The 18,408-nt window shown below is 44.1% G+C and overlaps 1 protein-coding gene across 8 annotated transcripts in view; it reads right to left on the reverse strand.

Annotated features, from left to right (window-relative positions):
* actn1 (actinin, alpha 1) overlaps positions 1-12,014 on the reverse strand; it is a 60,282-nt gene extending 48,268 nt beyond the window's left edge. For 6 of the 8 annotated variants that reach the window (XM_080480024.1, XM_080480023.1, XM_080480027.1 and 3 more), the window contains exon 1: positions 11,723-11,951. In XM_080480024.1, the coding sequence (XP_080336150.1) occupies positions 11,723-11,821 (99 nt within the window). In that variant the 5' untranslated portion in view covers positions 11,822-11,951. Of the gene's footprint in view, positions 1-11,722 lie in introns of all 8 variants that reach the window. The other 2 variants (XM_080480022.1, XM_080480025.1) reach the window with 2 other exon arrangements.
* Between the last annotated feature and the right edge of the window lie 6,394 nt (positions 12,015-18,408).

The following is an 18,408-nucleotide window of genomic DNA, read 5'->3' on the forward strand; positions in this document are numbered from 1 at the left end:
TAGCTCACGCTGAATTAGATGGAATTGCCTGCAGTGTAAATAAAAACCTTGAGAAACGTCCGGTCGTCATTGTTCCGTTGCTCATTTGCTGCAGAGCACATCAGAGCGAGGCAGTGGAAGACCTGCTTCCAGGTAAGGCCGGCGGGAGAGTTGAGCAGCTCAGACTCCAGCGAGCTGAGGAAAACTTTTCCCTAAATCTGCTGCCACCTACTCAGCTACTTCATGCAGAACTGACATATGGAGACGGTGGCAGGGGAAGAGCAAAAACAATAAAACAAAAAGAAAAACAAGGGGCTGAAACGAGGATGACGACGGAAGAGACGAAGACGTTTTTAAAGAAGATGCATTTAATTTCACTAATTTAACCTGATAAATGTATTTGAACAACTTTTGGCCTTGCAACGCTGCCAGATGTGTGTTAAAACGTGCAGAGAGGACAAAATTAAAATAACAAAACATCTGTCTTGTGGGAAGAGATGTGTTGATAAGCTCCGGGCAGATCGAGCTGCATCAGCAGATTTATGGTAAACGTCCAAAAGGGAGCTGGGAAGTCGGTGTGAGTCCATCAATCTGTCGTTCATGTCACTTCATCCGGTTCCAGGTTGCAGGGCGATGGAACCGATCCCAGCTAACCACTGGAAAACCCAGGAGAGGTCACCAGCAGGACGAACACCACGCTACTGGTCATGAGCTCCACAGCCGAGGTGAACAGTTCTGCACGTGCTCAGTAGAAAGACAATAACAACGTTTTGGTTTTGTTTTCACTGGAATAAACAACACAGGTCGAGTTTCTCTGCTAAACGTTCGTCACCAGGCAGAATAGATCTTGGCTCAAGTGTGTTTTCTGAATTTAAACTTTTCGACCACACTAACTGGGAGCTTGTCTTCCGCTGTGTGGCGGGTTACGGCGGACATCATCTCCTGATGTTTCGAACTATTATTCTGGTGTTGATCTGGACTCTATCGGTTTCTTAGTTGTTGTTGGAACCGACAGGAGACGATGACGTCACAGTTTCAAACACTCGATTTTTAAACCGGTGATAGAGATTTACTGTCGTTTGCGGCGACGCTGCGGCGGCAGATTTCGCACAACGCCGCTGTTTGTTCAACGTTTCCCTCATTGAATCCAAACTGCCGCCATATGATGGATCCTCTGCTAACCTAACCCTGAATCCAACAGAGAACAAACCGCGATACATCGATACAACCCTACGTCAGGCTCATCGATTCCCCTCAAATGTCTGTTTTTGTTGGACAGGGAATGTGTGTCTGGAGAAAGTAGAACATGCAAACACCACTCCAACCCCTGAGCTGAGAGGCGAGTTTAATCCAGCAAAAGTAGCAACGCATTGTGTGTTTTGGGCAATCTCGGAGGAAAGACAAGCGATCGAGATGAAACCTAGAATCTGTGCGGTTATTCTGTCGTACAGTCAGTTTGCAGATGGACGACTTGTCATACCCGTTTTTAGTGATGTAACGGGTCGTCGCGGCGCGTTCTGAACGATCCTGTTCTTCAGATAACCTGTAATAATGGCCGATTTAATCGTGCGGTCGAAGAGGAAGCACCCTCGGAGTAGTGAGGAGGGGAGGGACATTTGATCCGCCACACAGAGCCCCCTCGCTGGCGATGATGAATTATTGACTCCGGGTTGACAAAGTGACAAAGGATGTCCTCCTGAACACACCCGCATTGTGCCCAGACCTGAAAGCTCCTCTGTGCGAGCCTCCTCCTCCCGCGACCAGCTCCACCCACACTGCTCCTGAATGGAAAGGTGTGCCTGCTGCCTGCTTTTACCACGGTATCTGTTTACTCAAAGCTTTTTCTTCTTACCCCCACATGCAGCCGACGCACTGCAGCTGCTCCTGTGTGGAAGCTTACAGCTAATACGCTCACATGTTAGCAGACTCTTGGAATACTGTACAACACACACACACACACACACACACACACACACACACACACACACACACACACACACACACACACACACACACACACACACACACACACACACACACACACACACACACACACACACACACACACACACACACACACACACACACACCAGCTTCAAAGAGAGGCTTCACATGCGCTGCAGAATGCATGCGGTTTGATTAATAGCATTAGCAGGGGGAACGACTCCACTACATCCTTCCCATGTGGTGCGGGGAAAATTCCTTGGAAACACGCAGACAGATCACCTCTAAACCCTCCCGGGTCGCGCCTCATTCAAAACATGTGACCGCAAGTGTGTAGTGCTTCCAGACGCGGTTGAATATCGAGAAGTTTTTTTTTTTCCTTTTACTGCTTTGCACTGTTTGCTCCACAGGAAATGCACCTTGACCCCAAATCCCAGGGTGGATGTGGAATCTAAAAGACTCCCAGTCTGGCGTCTCCAGTGAGCCACGAACGCACCAAACACCCGACTGCGCACGATGAATCCACAATTGTAAAAACTGCACATAAAGCGAAGCAGTCAAACCTCTCCAAACCCAAACCACGGTGTTAAAAATGGACCGCACAATCGGCCCTGCAGCAGTTTTAATGGCCGACAGCCGAGAGCTCGGGGCTGCACTTCTGTATACGTTTCTAAATATGGAGCCTCGGCTTGAGACCATGAGCCATGTAAGAATTTGCATCAGGGGTCCCGGCATTAGAGAACGGCATAATTGCTCACATTGGAACTTTTCAAACAGTGGATTCTTACAAAAAAAAGAGTCTGGAAGAGGCGAATGCTAATGAAACTAATAGGAGGAAAAACTGTTGGAGGATGAAGAGCAGGAAAATGTTTTCCAGACCGAGAAGTTCGACCTTCCTCCTTCAGGCTTTTTTTTTTTTTTTCTTTCATTCATTAGCTCTTGTAAACACAGAGGAGACGCTTCTCCAACCTCGCCGTGCTCTCAACTCGCCGCCACACACAATCATTCACTCGCTAAAGCTGCAACAGCAAACCCTGGAAGTGTGCGGGGAACAAAAATCAAGATCAAAACCCAAGAGTTGGGCGAGCAAATAAACTCTGTGTCGACGGGCTGACGTGGTGTTTGATGGAAATTCATCATGACACAAACTTATATTAACAGTACGAGATTAGGAGTGATAATATAAAACGATATAACAAATGGGGACATTTGGGCTCTTATAGTAAAAAGACCCAGTTTGATTGTGCCGTTTCCACGTTACATTGTGGTTTCACACAAATTGACTTGACCCCAACTGTGCCTCATAATAACCAAATATATTAAAAGAGTAAAAGAACTTATGATAGAGAACGAATGCCAGAAAGATAAAACTACAGAGGATAATTCAATATGATTATTTTAGCTGGTGTTTTGAGTTAATTTAAAAAAACATTTGTGGTGTTAATTAAAAAAATAATTTTTGTTTAGACCTAAATTTTAATTTTGATGGAAAAAGCCTTTTTTTTTTTTGTGGTCATTTTCATATAATCCAACGTTGGACCGTCAATAAATGCTTGTTAAAATATTTTTTTTTTCAAGAGCGACTTCCTTGATCTAGATAACGTTGAAAGAATCGACTATGAAATTTGGAAATGTTATAAATATCAATCTTTTTCTACCCAGAAACAGTCTGAAGAAAACCCCTGTGCTCGCGGTCACAGTGTGAGGATAAGTTTCCTTTGTGCTCGGAACACAATGACCCCAGGTTGAATAGAATAATCAACGACATGTCGAAATATACACTTAAAGCCTCCAACAGCTCCATTTGGAACCGAGAAACACCTCGAGGATTCCTGTAGGAACCGTATCTAATGCTTTCTAATGTTTTCGCTCGTTAGATTTCCAATGTTTCCTCGAAGCCTTCGACATGAGCAGTGGCAGCAACCTCCAGAGGACGACTTCCTGAGCCGCTGCTCCGACCTTTGTAGAGTAAATACTGCCACCAGTTCTCTAACTGAAGCCACAAGAGGATGAATCTGCTCGGCGAGACGTGGAGTCGGGTTATATAAGAGTCATTAGTCACAGGTCAGCGTCTCCTGACACACGATACATCAACCCGCCGCTTCGGGCCATAAAGAGGAGCCGGTTTCATCCCCGATTCCTGAAGGCTCCTCATTAGGGCCAGATAATAAGATGTTTCGGTTAATTATGAGAGGCACTCCATCAAATTTGGACCTGGTTAACACCGGATCGGCTTACCGGGACAGACGAGGAGCAGAGGGAGCGCTCGGCTCTGCTGCTGCAGTTTGGAGTCGGGTTAAAAAAGTGGGTAAACAGGACGGAAACATTGTGAATGTTTTTAATGACATGCAGAGTTTATATTATTATCCAGATCATCAATAAACTCTGAGCCTGATTCACTAAGATCCTGTATAAAAGGTACTAAAGGAGAGGTGATTTTGTAGGTGATCAACGGTGAACAATCTGCTGAAAACGTTAAAAACAGAAGCGATCATAAACAATATAGACGTGTTGATCACATTCTGCTTTAGTCTGTTAACCTAAATTAAGTTTTTGACACGATCTGGAACACAAGGCTGATATTTATTTATACATCAGGCCCTTGTTGCATATTTTGCTGCAGATTGAACTGAATTAGTATTTAACGTAGGTACAGGAATTTTGCAGGAACGTTGACCGACAGGCTCGTCGTCTAATACTTGTAATATGTTTGTCAGATAAAACCACAAATGTTTTGCACCTGAACAGTTGTGTGAGATCATTAAGATGAACACAGACAACTCGGACCATCGATTCTAAATCAGATGTTTCATAAAGAAAGTGTTCAACATTTAAGCAACACATCCAGCAACTCACAAATTAGGATACCGTGCTGATGTTTGAAGAATGTTTGGAAACTTGGTGGCAGCTGTGAGACTCAGAAAGACTCAGGAAGACTCAGGAAGACTCATTCAAACTGCAGGGAAATGCGACACAAATTCTGATTTTTGTTCACAGTGACTCATATCGACCTGTTTTGTATGCATGTTTTTCACAGCAGACCCAGGCCTTGGTCATGTGTGGAACCAATTCAGATATTCTTCTACATGCGACTGCTTCGTCACTGACGTCACGAATAAGCGCTGGAGGAAGCGGCTCCGCCAGAATAAAAGCTGTGCGCTCTTTTTTCCTCATTCTCCTTCTTTCCCTCATTATATTCTCTGATTTTCTCGGCTCGTATTTAACAACCGCTTGAAAACCTGTGTTGCCAATATATGGCGGGTATCCCTCCCAACTGATGAGCAAAACTGTCTTACTTTGTTTATTTTGTGTGTTTATGGCGTGTTCTTTATCACACATATGACAGTTTTATGGTTTTAGCATGATTCCTACACAGGCTGAGATTTGGGCTGTTTTTTATTGAGGTGTGAGGGTTTTTTTACGTTGTTTTGGCTGGAAACAGTGAGTCACATCTGGCAACCCTGGTGCTGACCTGGATGCCGTCCATATTTACTTCGACAGCGTCTTCTGGCTTTGGAGCCCAAAACCTTCGGGTCAGCTCACGTTCATAGTGCAGTCTGATAGAAGTCGCGTTTAAAATGTAACGTGAACGATCACAATAAATAAATCGGATACCAGCAAAAAAATCGGAAATGAGCATCAAGAGTGAACGGAGCTTCTGACTGTCGGCTAAACGATGTGCATCCTGATTCTCTGACTGAAAAAAGATGGATCCCTCCCGCCAAGCCGGCAGCAACGTGAAGCGCCTCCTGAATCCCCCCGGATCCCTCGGATCCCCCGGATCCCCCCGGATCCCCCCGGCCCGGGCGTCAGCCGCTGACCCCATCAATCAGGGCAAACGAGACAGAACCCCGAGCGCACGGCCGCGGCAGCACGACGGGTCTCCCGGGACTCCTGGTGGGATTTATAGCGATGGTTTATCAACCACGACAGCGAGCAGACGGAGGATCATCATCAGCATCGTCCCTCAGTCACACTTTCAGCTTCCTGCCTTCTCTCTGTCTGCCGGTGAGCAGCAGCTGCTCAGACAGACGACCAAGTGACACAGAGGAGTGGAGCACATCCCGCCGACAGACACAAGATTGCTCATTCCACCAAAACACCTCTGAATCAGACATCTCCCACGTTGTCATACTTCTTTTAAAGGAACAACTTAACACTTGCTTGAAATTATGAATTATAACGTACGAGGGCTGCAAGGTGTCGCGGTGGTCACTATCCCCACACGGATTCTTGGATTAGAAGCCTTTCTATGTTGGCGTTTGTAAACTCGTCCTCTGTGTAGGAGTGAGTGTTTCTGTGACCTTTTCACAGCCTGGATGAATGGATGAACCTTGATATTGGCCTCGTCTTGGCTGCAGGCTCCAGCTTCCTGTGACAACAAAAAAGGTTTTCTACTGCAAAACTTCTGTAGCGCCGTGTAGCCACTTTTCAAAAAGAGCTCCTACTCCGTCTCCGTGGAAACAGGGTTGAATGCAACTTGTAGAAAATGTTTTTCCTGCGAATGTGCAACACGGCCATAGTAGATAGTTTTTGTAATAACAATCCAACTTCGTCGTCCGTCCTTACGAATGTCCACGTACTTGCCAACAGCACCCACCAGTGGCCAACATGAAAACTACATTGTATTCCGCATTTCCGCTGTTGCCTTTGTAAACGGATCCCCTTTTTTAAAACGTTGCTGTGTAAACGCAAAACCTTCTGGGAACAAAACCTCAAAAACGAAGCGTCTTCGCTTGAAACGTTGTCATGGAAACGGGTCCAAGTCTGGATAAAGCAGGCAAAAGTTGACGATCAGATCATATTGATTCAAATAGGAAACTACCTTCAGGAAGTGGATAAGTTGAGCCATTCAGACTTCAGGTAGATGAACGATCAGCGTGATGCTAACCAACTCTATTCAAATCCACCTCAGCAACTCTAAAAGCCAAAAATTACTTTTTACCGAGGTTAGGCACCTCAGCTTTTCTTGGATTTCTGAAGCTGGAAGACGAGGACTAAACTAAGCTGGACAAATCATCTCTGAGAAACACAATGGCGTAACATTATGCACTACAGCCTTGACTTGAACTTTCTCATCTCACTCTTGGCTAGAAAACAAATAAAGAGTGGAAGAATTAAAATCATTTTTAAGCTCGAATGAAACATAATGTACCCTGGCAAGAAGAGGAGGCCTGCTAGTCCGAGGTTTTTAACTTGGGAAGTGGAAGTCTGGTGGTTGAGACCTTATCAACAGTGAAGTGAAAGAAAAAAGAAGAAGCATTTAGTGTAGATGCTTTGTGAAAACACCGTTTCAAAAAGGTACATCGTGGGAGAAGAGGAATTTGATGACAGGAAGCAGTGTGCGAGGTGGGAACAGCTGAGATTACAAATCCCATGATGTAATCCGTGAAACAGCAGCCAGTGTGGAACAAAAAAAACAAAACAGGCAACCACTTCTGGTTTTGTTCCTCAAACTGCAACGTCACCCCGACGTGTGTGTTTTGTGTGTCAGCCCGGACAATTAAACCTCATTTAGAAAATTCCTGAGCAGAGAAAATGAAGTCGGGTTTGGTTTCGTAATGATGATTGATGCTTCACTTTCAAGGAGCTTTTAAACAAGAGGAGCTGACATCTTGAATTTCTTTATTAAGGCAGATGCTGATGAAGTTTAATTTCTTCACGTTAAGTCAACATACAGGCTTGTTTCCAGGTTCAACCAAACCCAGCGCTCACCGGGGGAAGTGGAGCTCTGACTAATTTTCACACAGTCGAGTGCTCATAATGGTGGTTGTCTTTAGCTTTCAGTTAAATATCTCATATATGTGCATTTTTTTAATGTACATGGTGTCATGGTCATGTTGAAATGATAAAATTAAGGTATAACGAACAACTAAAAGTGTTACAGTTGCATTGGGGTACATTGTTCTCTGCACGTCTTTGAGTTGTTTCATTACAAAAACAAGCAACAGCGCCAACCCGTGGCCTGGCATGCCAACTACATCGTTTTTCAGCGTTTCCATGGAGACGGCCAACATTGTCGTGTAACATGACCTCCAATAGGGACTTTTATTTATTCTGGATCTCAACAGGTTTCCAACAGTAAATTGCTAAACCGACATAATCTGTGACAATATAAGTGCAGCGTGTGATCGTGAAGTTTATAGTGTGGCAGCTCCTTTTTCTCAGATCTTAACCTGCAGTGAGTCAGTGTAGCTTTAATCACTCTGAGGAGAAAGATTCTTTAAGCTCTACAGATTTTAGCTTTCACGGTTGTATTTTTTGCAACTGGATTGATTTATGAATATGTACATAGAAAAAATGTACATGACTTTTAACTACTGGGATTCAGAATGTCTTTCATTTTTGTTAATTATGTCTCTGAAATCAATCAGTCAAGCAATCGACCTATTTGTTGAGTCTTTCTGGGTTTATTGTGGTTTTTTCCGAGTTTAACAATGAACTATAAGATATACAATATGAAGAATTGTATGAATGGAGAAAATAATCCAGTTTATTATGAAGAAATAAGAAAGTTTTAGTTTTTAAGACAGGTGGATTTTGCTTTACTGTCTAACTGATCAAATGACCAACCCGTGTTCAGTAAAAACATGAAGTGTCGGCCGTTCAGCACATTTTGTCCACGTGTGCAGATCAGCTTACATTTTATGACCAAGTTAAACAGGAAACTACATAAAATTACTTTTTTATTTTTTTGCTTCTGTAACACAAAGAAGTTGCAGTAAAACCTGCAGGCCTGCAAAATGAATCAGTCCTCCATCACGATCTGTAGAAATGCTGCCAGTCGGTGCAACAAAAACGTCTCAGTGAAGAGAAACACCAGAGACTTCGCTCTTTTGGTGTTTGTCCACGGAAGACGCGCCGTCAGAAGTTTATCGGTGAAAGTGAGCAGCTGGTGAAATCAGCCGCACTTATCTGTGACCTGACATGTAGCGTCGGAGCGGGGGAATGTGGGTGTGTGTCGGGAGTGTTCGGGAACTCTGGAGGCTGAGAGGGGGTGTGGGCGATGGGAAGTGGGAGGTGTTGCAGCTTGTAGCCTTATAAGGGCAAACCTGGACAAATTACAGCAGTTAACACCTGAACTCCACCTACCTGACTGAGGAAAAAGTAAAGAAAAGCTGCAAATTACAGGATTCTGATGATTGAGATCATTCAGGGTAACACAAACTCTGTTTGGGTGAAAGTGTGTGAAAGCTGCTGCTCTGAGGAAGTGTAGGAGGGACACCTGGGTCTGCAGAGACCATAAGAGGATGCCTTTACACTGGGGGGTCAGGTTGGGACTTGTACTCTAAATATTTTAAAACACCGCCTGGCATGCCGACTTTCCTGAGCGCCGAGCGGGATGGGAAAACCAAGCTGAACAGAAACTCCACAACTGTACAACAAAGCACTTTTTCTTTTCTTTCTTTTTTTAATTATAAAATCAAACTGTGATGGAATCTCTCGAGGCACGTTTGATCTTCAGGCTACAGAAAAACACTCAAATAAGCATCTTAAAAACTAAAGAAGTAGCTCTGGGATGCAGTTTTCTCCAAACACTGAAACCTGCCTGAATCCTTATTAATAAAGAGGTTTAAGGTGTTTTAAAACTCCTGTCAGCACTAAACTGCCAGGAACATTCAAATTTCCAACTTTTACTGCTTCTTCCTCATGGACTAATGAGTCTTACCTCTCAATGCACGTCTGAATGAAAGAACCAGCACCTTAAAAGCTCCAGAAGTGAGTCCAGGATGCCGTTTGAGACACTTCACCAGGTTAAAAATGTACCTGCTTTATCTGTACTGAGCATTATGATGATAAATGACCAGCTTTGACTGTTTCCCTGTTATTTCCTAAAGTGTCTCTGTTTTTGTTGCATGTTTAAATGAATGAACCACCATATCTAATCAATAAAAAGCGATCTACATGGTGAGGTTCTCATCAGTATAGGGTTTTAGATGTATGTTTATAACTCCCATCAGCAAATAAGAGTAAGAGCACTCAAACATTAGTTTATTTGAACAATTCAACATTTTAAACTTTAAGCTTGAGGTGCATGTCTGCAACATTCTGCTTGTAAATCACAGCAAAACACTCAAAGAACCAACATTAACCGTTTCCTCATTATTTTGTCTTTCTTCTCACTCCATGTTTAAATGAACCAGGCAGAGCGACGACACGTTAAGTGGTTCTAAGGTGCAATGGGAGGCACTCAAACACCAAATCAGGTCAGAAATACAAGGAGGCCTGCAGGTTCATGATCATCCTGAGAGGAATGTGTGCGTGTGTGTGTGTGTGTGTGTGTGTGTGTGTGTGTGTGTGTGTGTGTGTGTGTGTGTGTGTGTGTGTGTGTGTGTGTGTGTGTGTGTGTGTGTGTGACACAATCCACTGTTCTTCAGGGGGCTGGGGTGCATGTCTGCTGTCCTCCCTCTAATTGTGGTCAGATCTCAGCATAAGCACTCATCATTGCTCTGGTGGTGGGAGGTGCAGTGATGAATTAAACATTCCCCCTCTGCAGAATGATTAGATCAATGAGGGTCATGCAGGCAGACAGAAATATGCAGGTCATCACAGGAAAGTATTTCAACACAGATCAGGAGTGTCTGATACGGGATGACTGAACTTCCAGGCAAACTCCACCTTCACTGCCTTTAAAGCAAAAAAGCAACAAACAAAAAAAAGTCACCCAATCCAAACTTCATACCTGCCCTTTATTTCCTTTTATACCGGTAGCTCCTTGTCGATGACATAATCCAGGAAACTAGAAGCTCCGCAGAGCAAGGAAGAAAGTTGGGGAAAAGTTTTCCAACAGCAGCGAGAGAGGGGCCGATTATTACCATTTTTGGGCACGCTTGCTCCCATGCAAGCCCAGCCCAAACCACAGCGCTTACTCAGATTCCACAGCGTTTTTCTTCCCCCTTTTCTTTTTTTTTTTCTTTTTTTTTTTTTTCAAAGCCCAGCTAAAGTATGGGGAGTAGGAGCAACAACAACAACAAAAAAAAAGTATCTGCCCTTCTCGAAACAGACCATTCATACTCAGATGTGGAAAAGAGCAGCAGCTGTGAGGCGCGTGGAGATCTGGACTCGTTAATATAAGATTATCTCTTCACCAAGCTAAAGTCACTCGAGTGGAAAACAACAAAGGCACACTTTGTGCAGATAAATAAATCAACTTGCATTGACTTGTCTTCACGTGAATCCTGGGAAATTCGAGCAAAAACAACAAAAAAAACCGCATTATTATCGTGCGTAAATGCGCATATTTGCCCAATAGTAGCGGCAGTAGGAGTGGGTTTAACCCCCCCGAAGGGTCTCACACGCAGACTGAGCTCGCCGGTTGTTAAGCATGGCCTAATCCACGTCGCATCATCCAGCAGATGACAGGAGGCGCCACCAGGCGCACACGATCCGCAGTCAAGCGCATGGCTGACATCTGTTGCGCAGGAAAGGTAGCTGTCCTGTCCGGGTTCTAATTGTCTTCCTCCCCCCTCCTCCTCCTCCTGGATTCTCTTTCCCTCCTGCTGCAAACACAGACGCCGGGGCCTCCTCTTCCGACATGCATTTCATGAGCAAGTGGTAAAAGTTTGCGCGCGGGGTCTGACTCCTGATAAAAGTAACGCAGGAAGGCGCACAGGTGATTAACGGAGATAAGGAGCCTGATGATTAAACCGACACAGCTGCTCGCTCGGTGTTTGGATCAATCCGCCGTCACCGATCCCAGCCGAGCCCTTGCCACTAAAGAATACACACACACACATACCGGCTTCATTTGCCCCCATCACGCACCACAGCCGCACTTCCGCACCGGAGGAGGACTCACCTTCCTCTGCTGCTTCTCCCAGGCGGGATCCAGCAGGAGATCCCGGTCCCAGTCATCTTCTTGATGCATATAGTCTACGTCGTCGTCATACTGATCCATAGTCAGAAAGCTTTATAAAAAATAAGAATAATTTATATATATATATATATTTATAGATGCGCTCTGCGTTCGGCTCGCGTGTCCCCCGGTACGGTGAGGTGATGTTGGTCTACTCTCCTCCGCGCATTCAAGACGGCGTGTGGATGAAATTAACGGTCCTCCCCCGGCCTCTCTCTCTCTCCCTCTCTCTCTCTTTCTCTCTCTCTGCTGTGTTTCTTCCCGGCTGGAGCCGCTCGGCGGGCGGACAGACGCACAGACAGACGGGCGGTGGTGGGCAGGTCCACGAGCGCGGAGGAGCGACACACGCGAAAACTTTGCCTCAGACAAATTCAACCCGCGAGCTCTGATTGGACGCCCCGAGGCGACAGAGCCCGCCCCCTTTCTCCGCGCTGATTGGCCAGTTCCCCGTGTCAGTCCCGAGGCTTTCTATCCAAGGTTGACTGCGACTGGCGCCAAATAACTGGCCCAAGTTGGGATAAAATCTTTTTAGGAAGTGTTTTAAAAGCATTTCAAAGCAGTTTCTTGATTACAAATGTCAGAAAATGTGCTGCATTATCGGAAACAGGAGTTCTGCTTAAGTAAATTAATCGTTTACGGTGTTTGTTTTGTACAATTGTGTATTTCTATAGTGTACAATGCAAGACTGTGGCTCACTTGTCTTTTAAGTGACCTTTTAAGCCCAAATCCATCCCATATGATGGTAGAGTCTCTTCCCCCACTGGTGAATTTAATTACCTTCAATAGGGGAAGGTTGTGTTTTTGTCTGTGTGTATTGGTTTGTGTGTATGTATTTCACCAACAAAAACTATTAACCCAAATTACATGAAATCTCCAGGGATGATTTGTCGATTAGGTTTTGGGACGTTAACGGCAAAACCGTGTCCGAATAAATTCCCCAAAAACGGTGAAAAAATGTCCGATACAAAGAGAGAGGAGCTCAAAGGAGATCAGCGTCTGTTGCCATGGAGACTGTTGCTCTGTGTTTCACACAGTGATGTCGCTACCCGACAGGCTAGTTAGCGTCGATATGAGCTAACGGCTAACATGCTGGCGATGCTAACTCGGTTCCGCAAACAAACGTGGCGTTGGCGAAGGTCTGCGCTCTACCGGGTGTAGCTCTAGTTAACCTAAATGTGTTAGATAAATTTCATGTAATTAGTTGGACTCAATTAAAAAAAAGATTGTCTGTGTAGAAGTAGTAATTAAACTTCTCAACTGAAAAGGAAAAACACTCCCAGTAGAACGTATCCATGTTGAAGGACATTCTTCTTTATTCAAGCCAGCGACTTCAAACATTTTCTCCTCAATAAGACCTTGAATGAGGAATTTGTTGCTTTTCTGAAACAGTTTCAGCCGCCACACAAATAACACACGCCACGTCTCCTTTGTTTCTGTTCGGCACTTAGAATCTTAATGCTGTTGGTAAATGTTGATGCACTTCACTTATCTAACTTGTTTTAGCAGAAAAAAAAAAATCATAGATACAAGTAAATGGACTTAAGTAACGAAATACCCCCTGTGTCATACTAAACACCTCTATTATATTTTGGTGAATCTGACCAGATTTCTATAGTTTTCATTCATATAATTGGCTGGAAAAAAACATTTGTGGTTTCACACTAAGCTCTTTGCATTCAATTTATAACATTCATAGTTGTTGACTGAACTTCAACTTTTTTTTTTAAAGTAGGTTGATCGTGCCAAAACGTGACAGAAAAAAGTGTAAAATATCAGTTAATGTGTTGGAGACAAGGTCACTCGAGGTCATTCAGTCGAAGCAGAGTCAGTTTTAATGATGTGGAGTCGAACAGAAGGCAAAACGAAGGTTAAAGGTTATTCGAAGTTCACTCAAGTTGAACAAAGTTACAAGAGAAAAGTAGAAAAATTTACCGAAAAAAATGCTGAATGTTAACCGAAGAGTTTAAAATAAATGAATAAAAAAAACGACTGTGAGGAGTTGGGAGAGGTGGGGGTCGTGTGGCATCTGGTGGGAAAATAGAGAATGTAAAGGTGAGTCACGACGTGAGGAGATGACCTGGTCTGAATCTGCCTTGTAAGGTAAAAGGACTCCCCTACACACACACACACACACACACACACACACACACACACACACACACACACACACACAGGCCAGCAGAGTGGGGTTGCCCTGACAGTCGGGAGAAAGTGCAGCTCTTCCATATATGGACAAACTTCCAGCAGTGAGTGTTTGGGAAAGTGATGTCAGGAGCAGACTGCAGCTCTCTGCCTGCTCTGGACCGCCCTGCACACACACACACACACACACACACACACACACACACACACACACACACACACACACACACACACACACACACACACGGCCCCCAAAAATAGCTGACTGCGGCTTGTCGGTGACAGAAAGTGAACCACTGGGATAATTACACACACTCCCATTAGCTAATTAGCCCCACAGACGTTAGAAACACAAAGCGATTCATTAGATTTATATTCGACGTTATGCAGAGAAGCTCCAGCAGCTCACACACTGTTTATGAGCTGCATTGATCAAAAACGCCCGTCTCGTCAGCCTTCAAATGAAAATTCAATCAGTTCACAAAAAGACTGAATGAAATTAAAGATCTGCTGCTAAACTGTTTCTGCTTTGAGAACGAGATTTTGAATTCATCTCGAGCATTAGAAGCCACGGGTTCATGGATCAGCACACGATTGTAACAGATAAAGAGGTATAAGTACGTATATCTTTCACAGAGTTTAAGTAAAAAGTTATAATTTAAAAGACTTTTTCCAATCAGTTCACATTCAGGCTGATGTAACACGCGTTTCCTCGAAGTATCAACCAACTTCTCCTCACTTTATACATTTTATTCTAATTGACATAATATAAAAAGCCAAAAATGTGATTTTTACACACATGATGGAAGATTTTGTGGCTCTGAGCCTCATTTTTTATTCATCCAGTTCTTTTGCATTTCATCCAATAAGACATCATTTCATGTTTAACTGTATTCTGTACAAAGCAGAATGTTAAATCGCCCTCTTTTCTTTTTTTCTGGAGGAAGAAATACAGAAATTTCCAATTAATGAATTACTTAATCGAACCAGCTTTGCTTTCAAAGGTTCTCAGAGGAGAAAATTCATTTTAACCATGTTTTATTCCGGGGGTGACAAACATAAGGTCTGTGGGCTAAAACCCGAAAATGAAGTGTCTTCAGAGGAGCAGACGAAACACAACACCGAGACACGAGCTGATATTAGTGACGCTGCCGTGAAAGATTAAAAAACAAGCATCAGCCTCAAAGCCACGTTGTCAGGGTGAAAACATCCATAATGCGACAGCTATACAAGAAGTGTTTGAACTTGTCACTGTAATTTGTATCTGAAAGTTTGATCAAAATTGGCTTTATGTTGAAATAACAACAAATAACTACTTTAAAGTTTAAATTTAAAGGTTATTGTGGCACTATCTTACCAGTCCGGTAAAGTTTATTTCTATCACATTGATGCACATTGATCCTGATGAACAGTTAGACTTTCACATATTCACTCCGCTGCTTGCAGCGACGTTTTATTCTGGATAAATGTGTTGAGTTTGCCGTCTGAAAGCAAAACAGGCATTTAACTGTTATTTTTTGTATGTTTGGAGAACACAAGCCAAAAAGCCAAATGAAAAAAAAACAAAACAACCCACAGTGTGTGAGCTGTAAATTGGCCCGCTGACAAAGGCAGCTCATCCTCTCAGTGCAGCAAATCATGGCTTATTAAACGCATCAATTAACTCATTCTAATGAAGCGCTGAGATGTGTATAATTATTCTGGTGGCACACTCCCTCCCTTGCACAGCTTGTTTGGGAAAGACGGAGGAGGTTTTAAAATAAAAAAAATCCCAGAAGTGAAGCGAGCCGGGTCATGTGAAGAGCCGGTGCGTTCGGCTCGGCCTGCTCTCTGGCAGCTTCCCAAAGGATTCCAGTCGAGTTGGGAGGGGAATTCGCAAATACCTACGCCGTTCGAGCTGAGCCATGTATGGGAGGCTGCAGCACGATGGTCCCGTTGAGTTGTGTTTTGGGTTCGTGGTCAAACGTCTCCAGCCAAAACGCCATCTGGGATCAAAGCGAACAAACCGCAGGATAAATAAAGACATTTTGGTTTTAGATCGGGGGGGGGGGGGTCAGCCGACTTCAGCTGGAGTCTGATCAGTAAAACCTGAAGCACTCAACAGCTTTAGGGGCTCATATTGTGCTAAATCCATTTTCTAAAGGTTTTCCAACCGTAATAACCTAGAATGACGCCCCAGAAGTGAAGACAGTCTGTCCTCTCTCTCCCCGGCTTCTTTCAGGTTTTAAAAAGTGTGTTGCTCCGACCAGCCAATCAGAAATCAAACCCTATATAGTGTCATCGGGGGTTTAGCCAATCCCAATCAAGGTAGGCTCCTCCCTTTGACTCCTCCGACAATTAGGCAGCTCTGCTCTGGCACATGGCACCACGAGAGGAAGTACTTCCTCCTCTTCCCAAGACGGGCATGTGTGGGCGGAGCCAGTCCAGCTCACACAGACACAGCCGATTCTGAATGCAGCTCCTATGATCCAATATTCCAATGGAGGAAAATCAAGGTGGAGCTGGAAACTTTGACTAAAATGTTTTTGGACCAACAAGACCATGTGAAATGTTGAGAAGCTGGATGATATGACGTCTTTATGGTGTAAACAAGCCAGAGTGTATGAATGAACGTGTTAGTGATCAATCAGGACGCTGAGGACGTCAAATACTGTGGTGGTTTGCAACGGCACATCACAGTACGAGGGTTTGGATTTGATGTGCTGAAACTTTTTTACAGTGTCAAATTTGCACTTTAACTCCAAAAGTGTGTGTGTGTGTGTGTGTGTGTGTGTGTGTGTGTGTGTGTGTGTGTGTGTGTGTGTGTGTGTGTGTGTGTGTGCGCGTGCGTGCGTCATAATGACCTGACCTGTCCAGGGTGTAACCTGCCTCTTCATCAGCTGAGATTGGCTCCATCTTCTGGTGTGGCCGCATAAAAACTTTATATGTTTTTTTTTTATCAAGTCCACTTCCATCAGTACTTAAATCTATAAAATATAAGTGAGCCATATTTGTGGGAAGTTCCATGAGGCATCCTGGTGAATTGTTAAAAAAGAAAAAACAAACAAATATATTGGACGCAGTGGATGTGACTGAATAGAATAACTTTGTAAAAACTCCTGTGCTGAGGTGGATCTTTACACTTAATCATATTGATTCAGTCTTTGTGTGTGTGTGTGTGTGTGTGTGTGTGTGTGTGTGTGTGTGTGTGTGTGTGTGTGTGTGTGTGTGTGTGTGTGTGTGTGTGTACCAGGTCTGACTCTACACACACACACACCCCAACATCTGCGATTCAAGCTTTTCACTGTAATTGACGCAGAAGAGTTTTTAAAGGCTCTGAAAGTGGTTTGAAGGAAAACTGGTCCTGGGAGGAAGTGAAACCGCTCCGTGTTCCCTCCCAACGCCGCGTCGTTACACCTCGCCTGAATAAATACTGATAAACGGAGTCGTTCTCCATCGGAGGAGGCTGTGCACAGCCACTCTCTGTGACGAGCTGCTTGTTTTGCTGTTTGGATTCATGTAATTAATCGTCTTCAACCATTCAAGCTCGTGTCAAAACGTAAACAACTACAATATCTCTATTTGAATACGTGTCCGGAGGAGGACTGAGGTCAAATGAAGGGAATCCACTTCCTGCAGATAAGTGGCGGCCACACAGGCAGGGAATTGTTTTGACACGAAACGTTGAGATAACTCTTCACCAGGCTGCAGGCCGGCCTCAGATAATCTCTGCAGCGAGGGGAGATGATGCAGGAGAGTTTCCAGCTTCCTGAGAGAGACGATGAGCTCATGTGATCGCCTTCAGAAAATACTGCAGCGTTTGTGGTCGTTCACCTCATGACCCTGGACCCAGAACACTCGTACTTAGAGAGAAGAATCATGATTGCAAGATGAGACCGAGAAATGAAAAGCTCTTTAAAAATCCACCATGTTGCTCATATTCGCTCGTTTCCACAGTTAGAAGTGAACCAAGAAAGTAACTGATATCAAAGTTATTATCTGTGTTCAACTGCTTCACATGATCAACGTCTGCAGAGTCATTCTAGTTTGTTTAAAACGTATCAGTCACTTTGTTTGTCGATCTATGTTGTGAAGCTTGGTCTTCTCAACAACTTAAATAACAATAAATAGGTTTAGTGGATTTGGCAGCAGTATTGCCAGTTACCTTGAAAAAGTAATCAGATTATTACTCGGTCGACTTCTTGCAAATGCATTAATTACAAAAATAGTGTCACACGTCTGCAGTTATTATTGTTTCAACGATTCAGTGATGATGTTCTGTTGGTTCCCATTCTTTTGTGTTACTTGAACAGTTAGAGCAAGTCGGCCTGTGATTGGCTGAGAGCGGAGAAAGGGGGCGGGGTCAGGCAGACTGCCAGGTTGGAGACGGAAAGGAGGAGCAACTCGGTTAATCTGTCCTGTTCAGTAACGTAGCGGCTTTACAGACCAGAAACTCGTCCTGCGGGACGCCTGAATAGTAATGCATGCTGACTTGGATAAGCAACAGT

This window comes from Lipophrys pholis, assembly GCF_963383615.2.
Source record: "Lipophrys pholis genome assembly, chromosome: 14".
NCBI classification, from domain to species: domain Eukaryota; kingdom Metazoa; phylum Chordata; class Actinopteri; order Blenniiformes; family Blenniidae; genus Lipophrys; species Lipophrys pholis.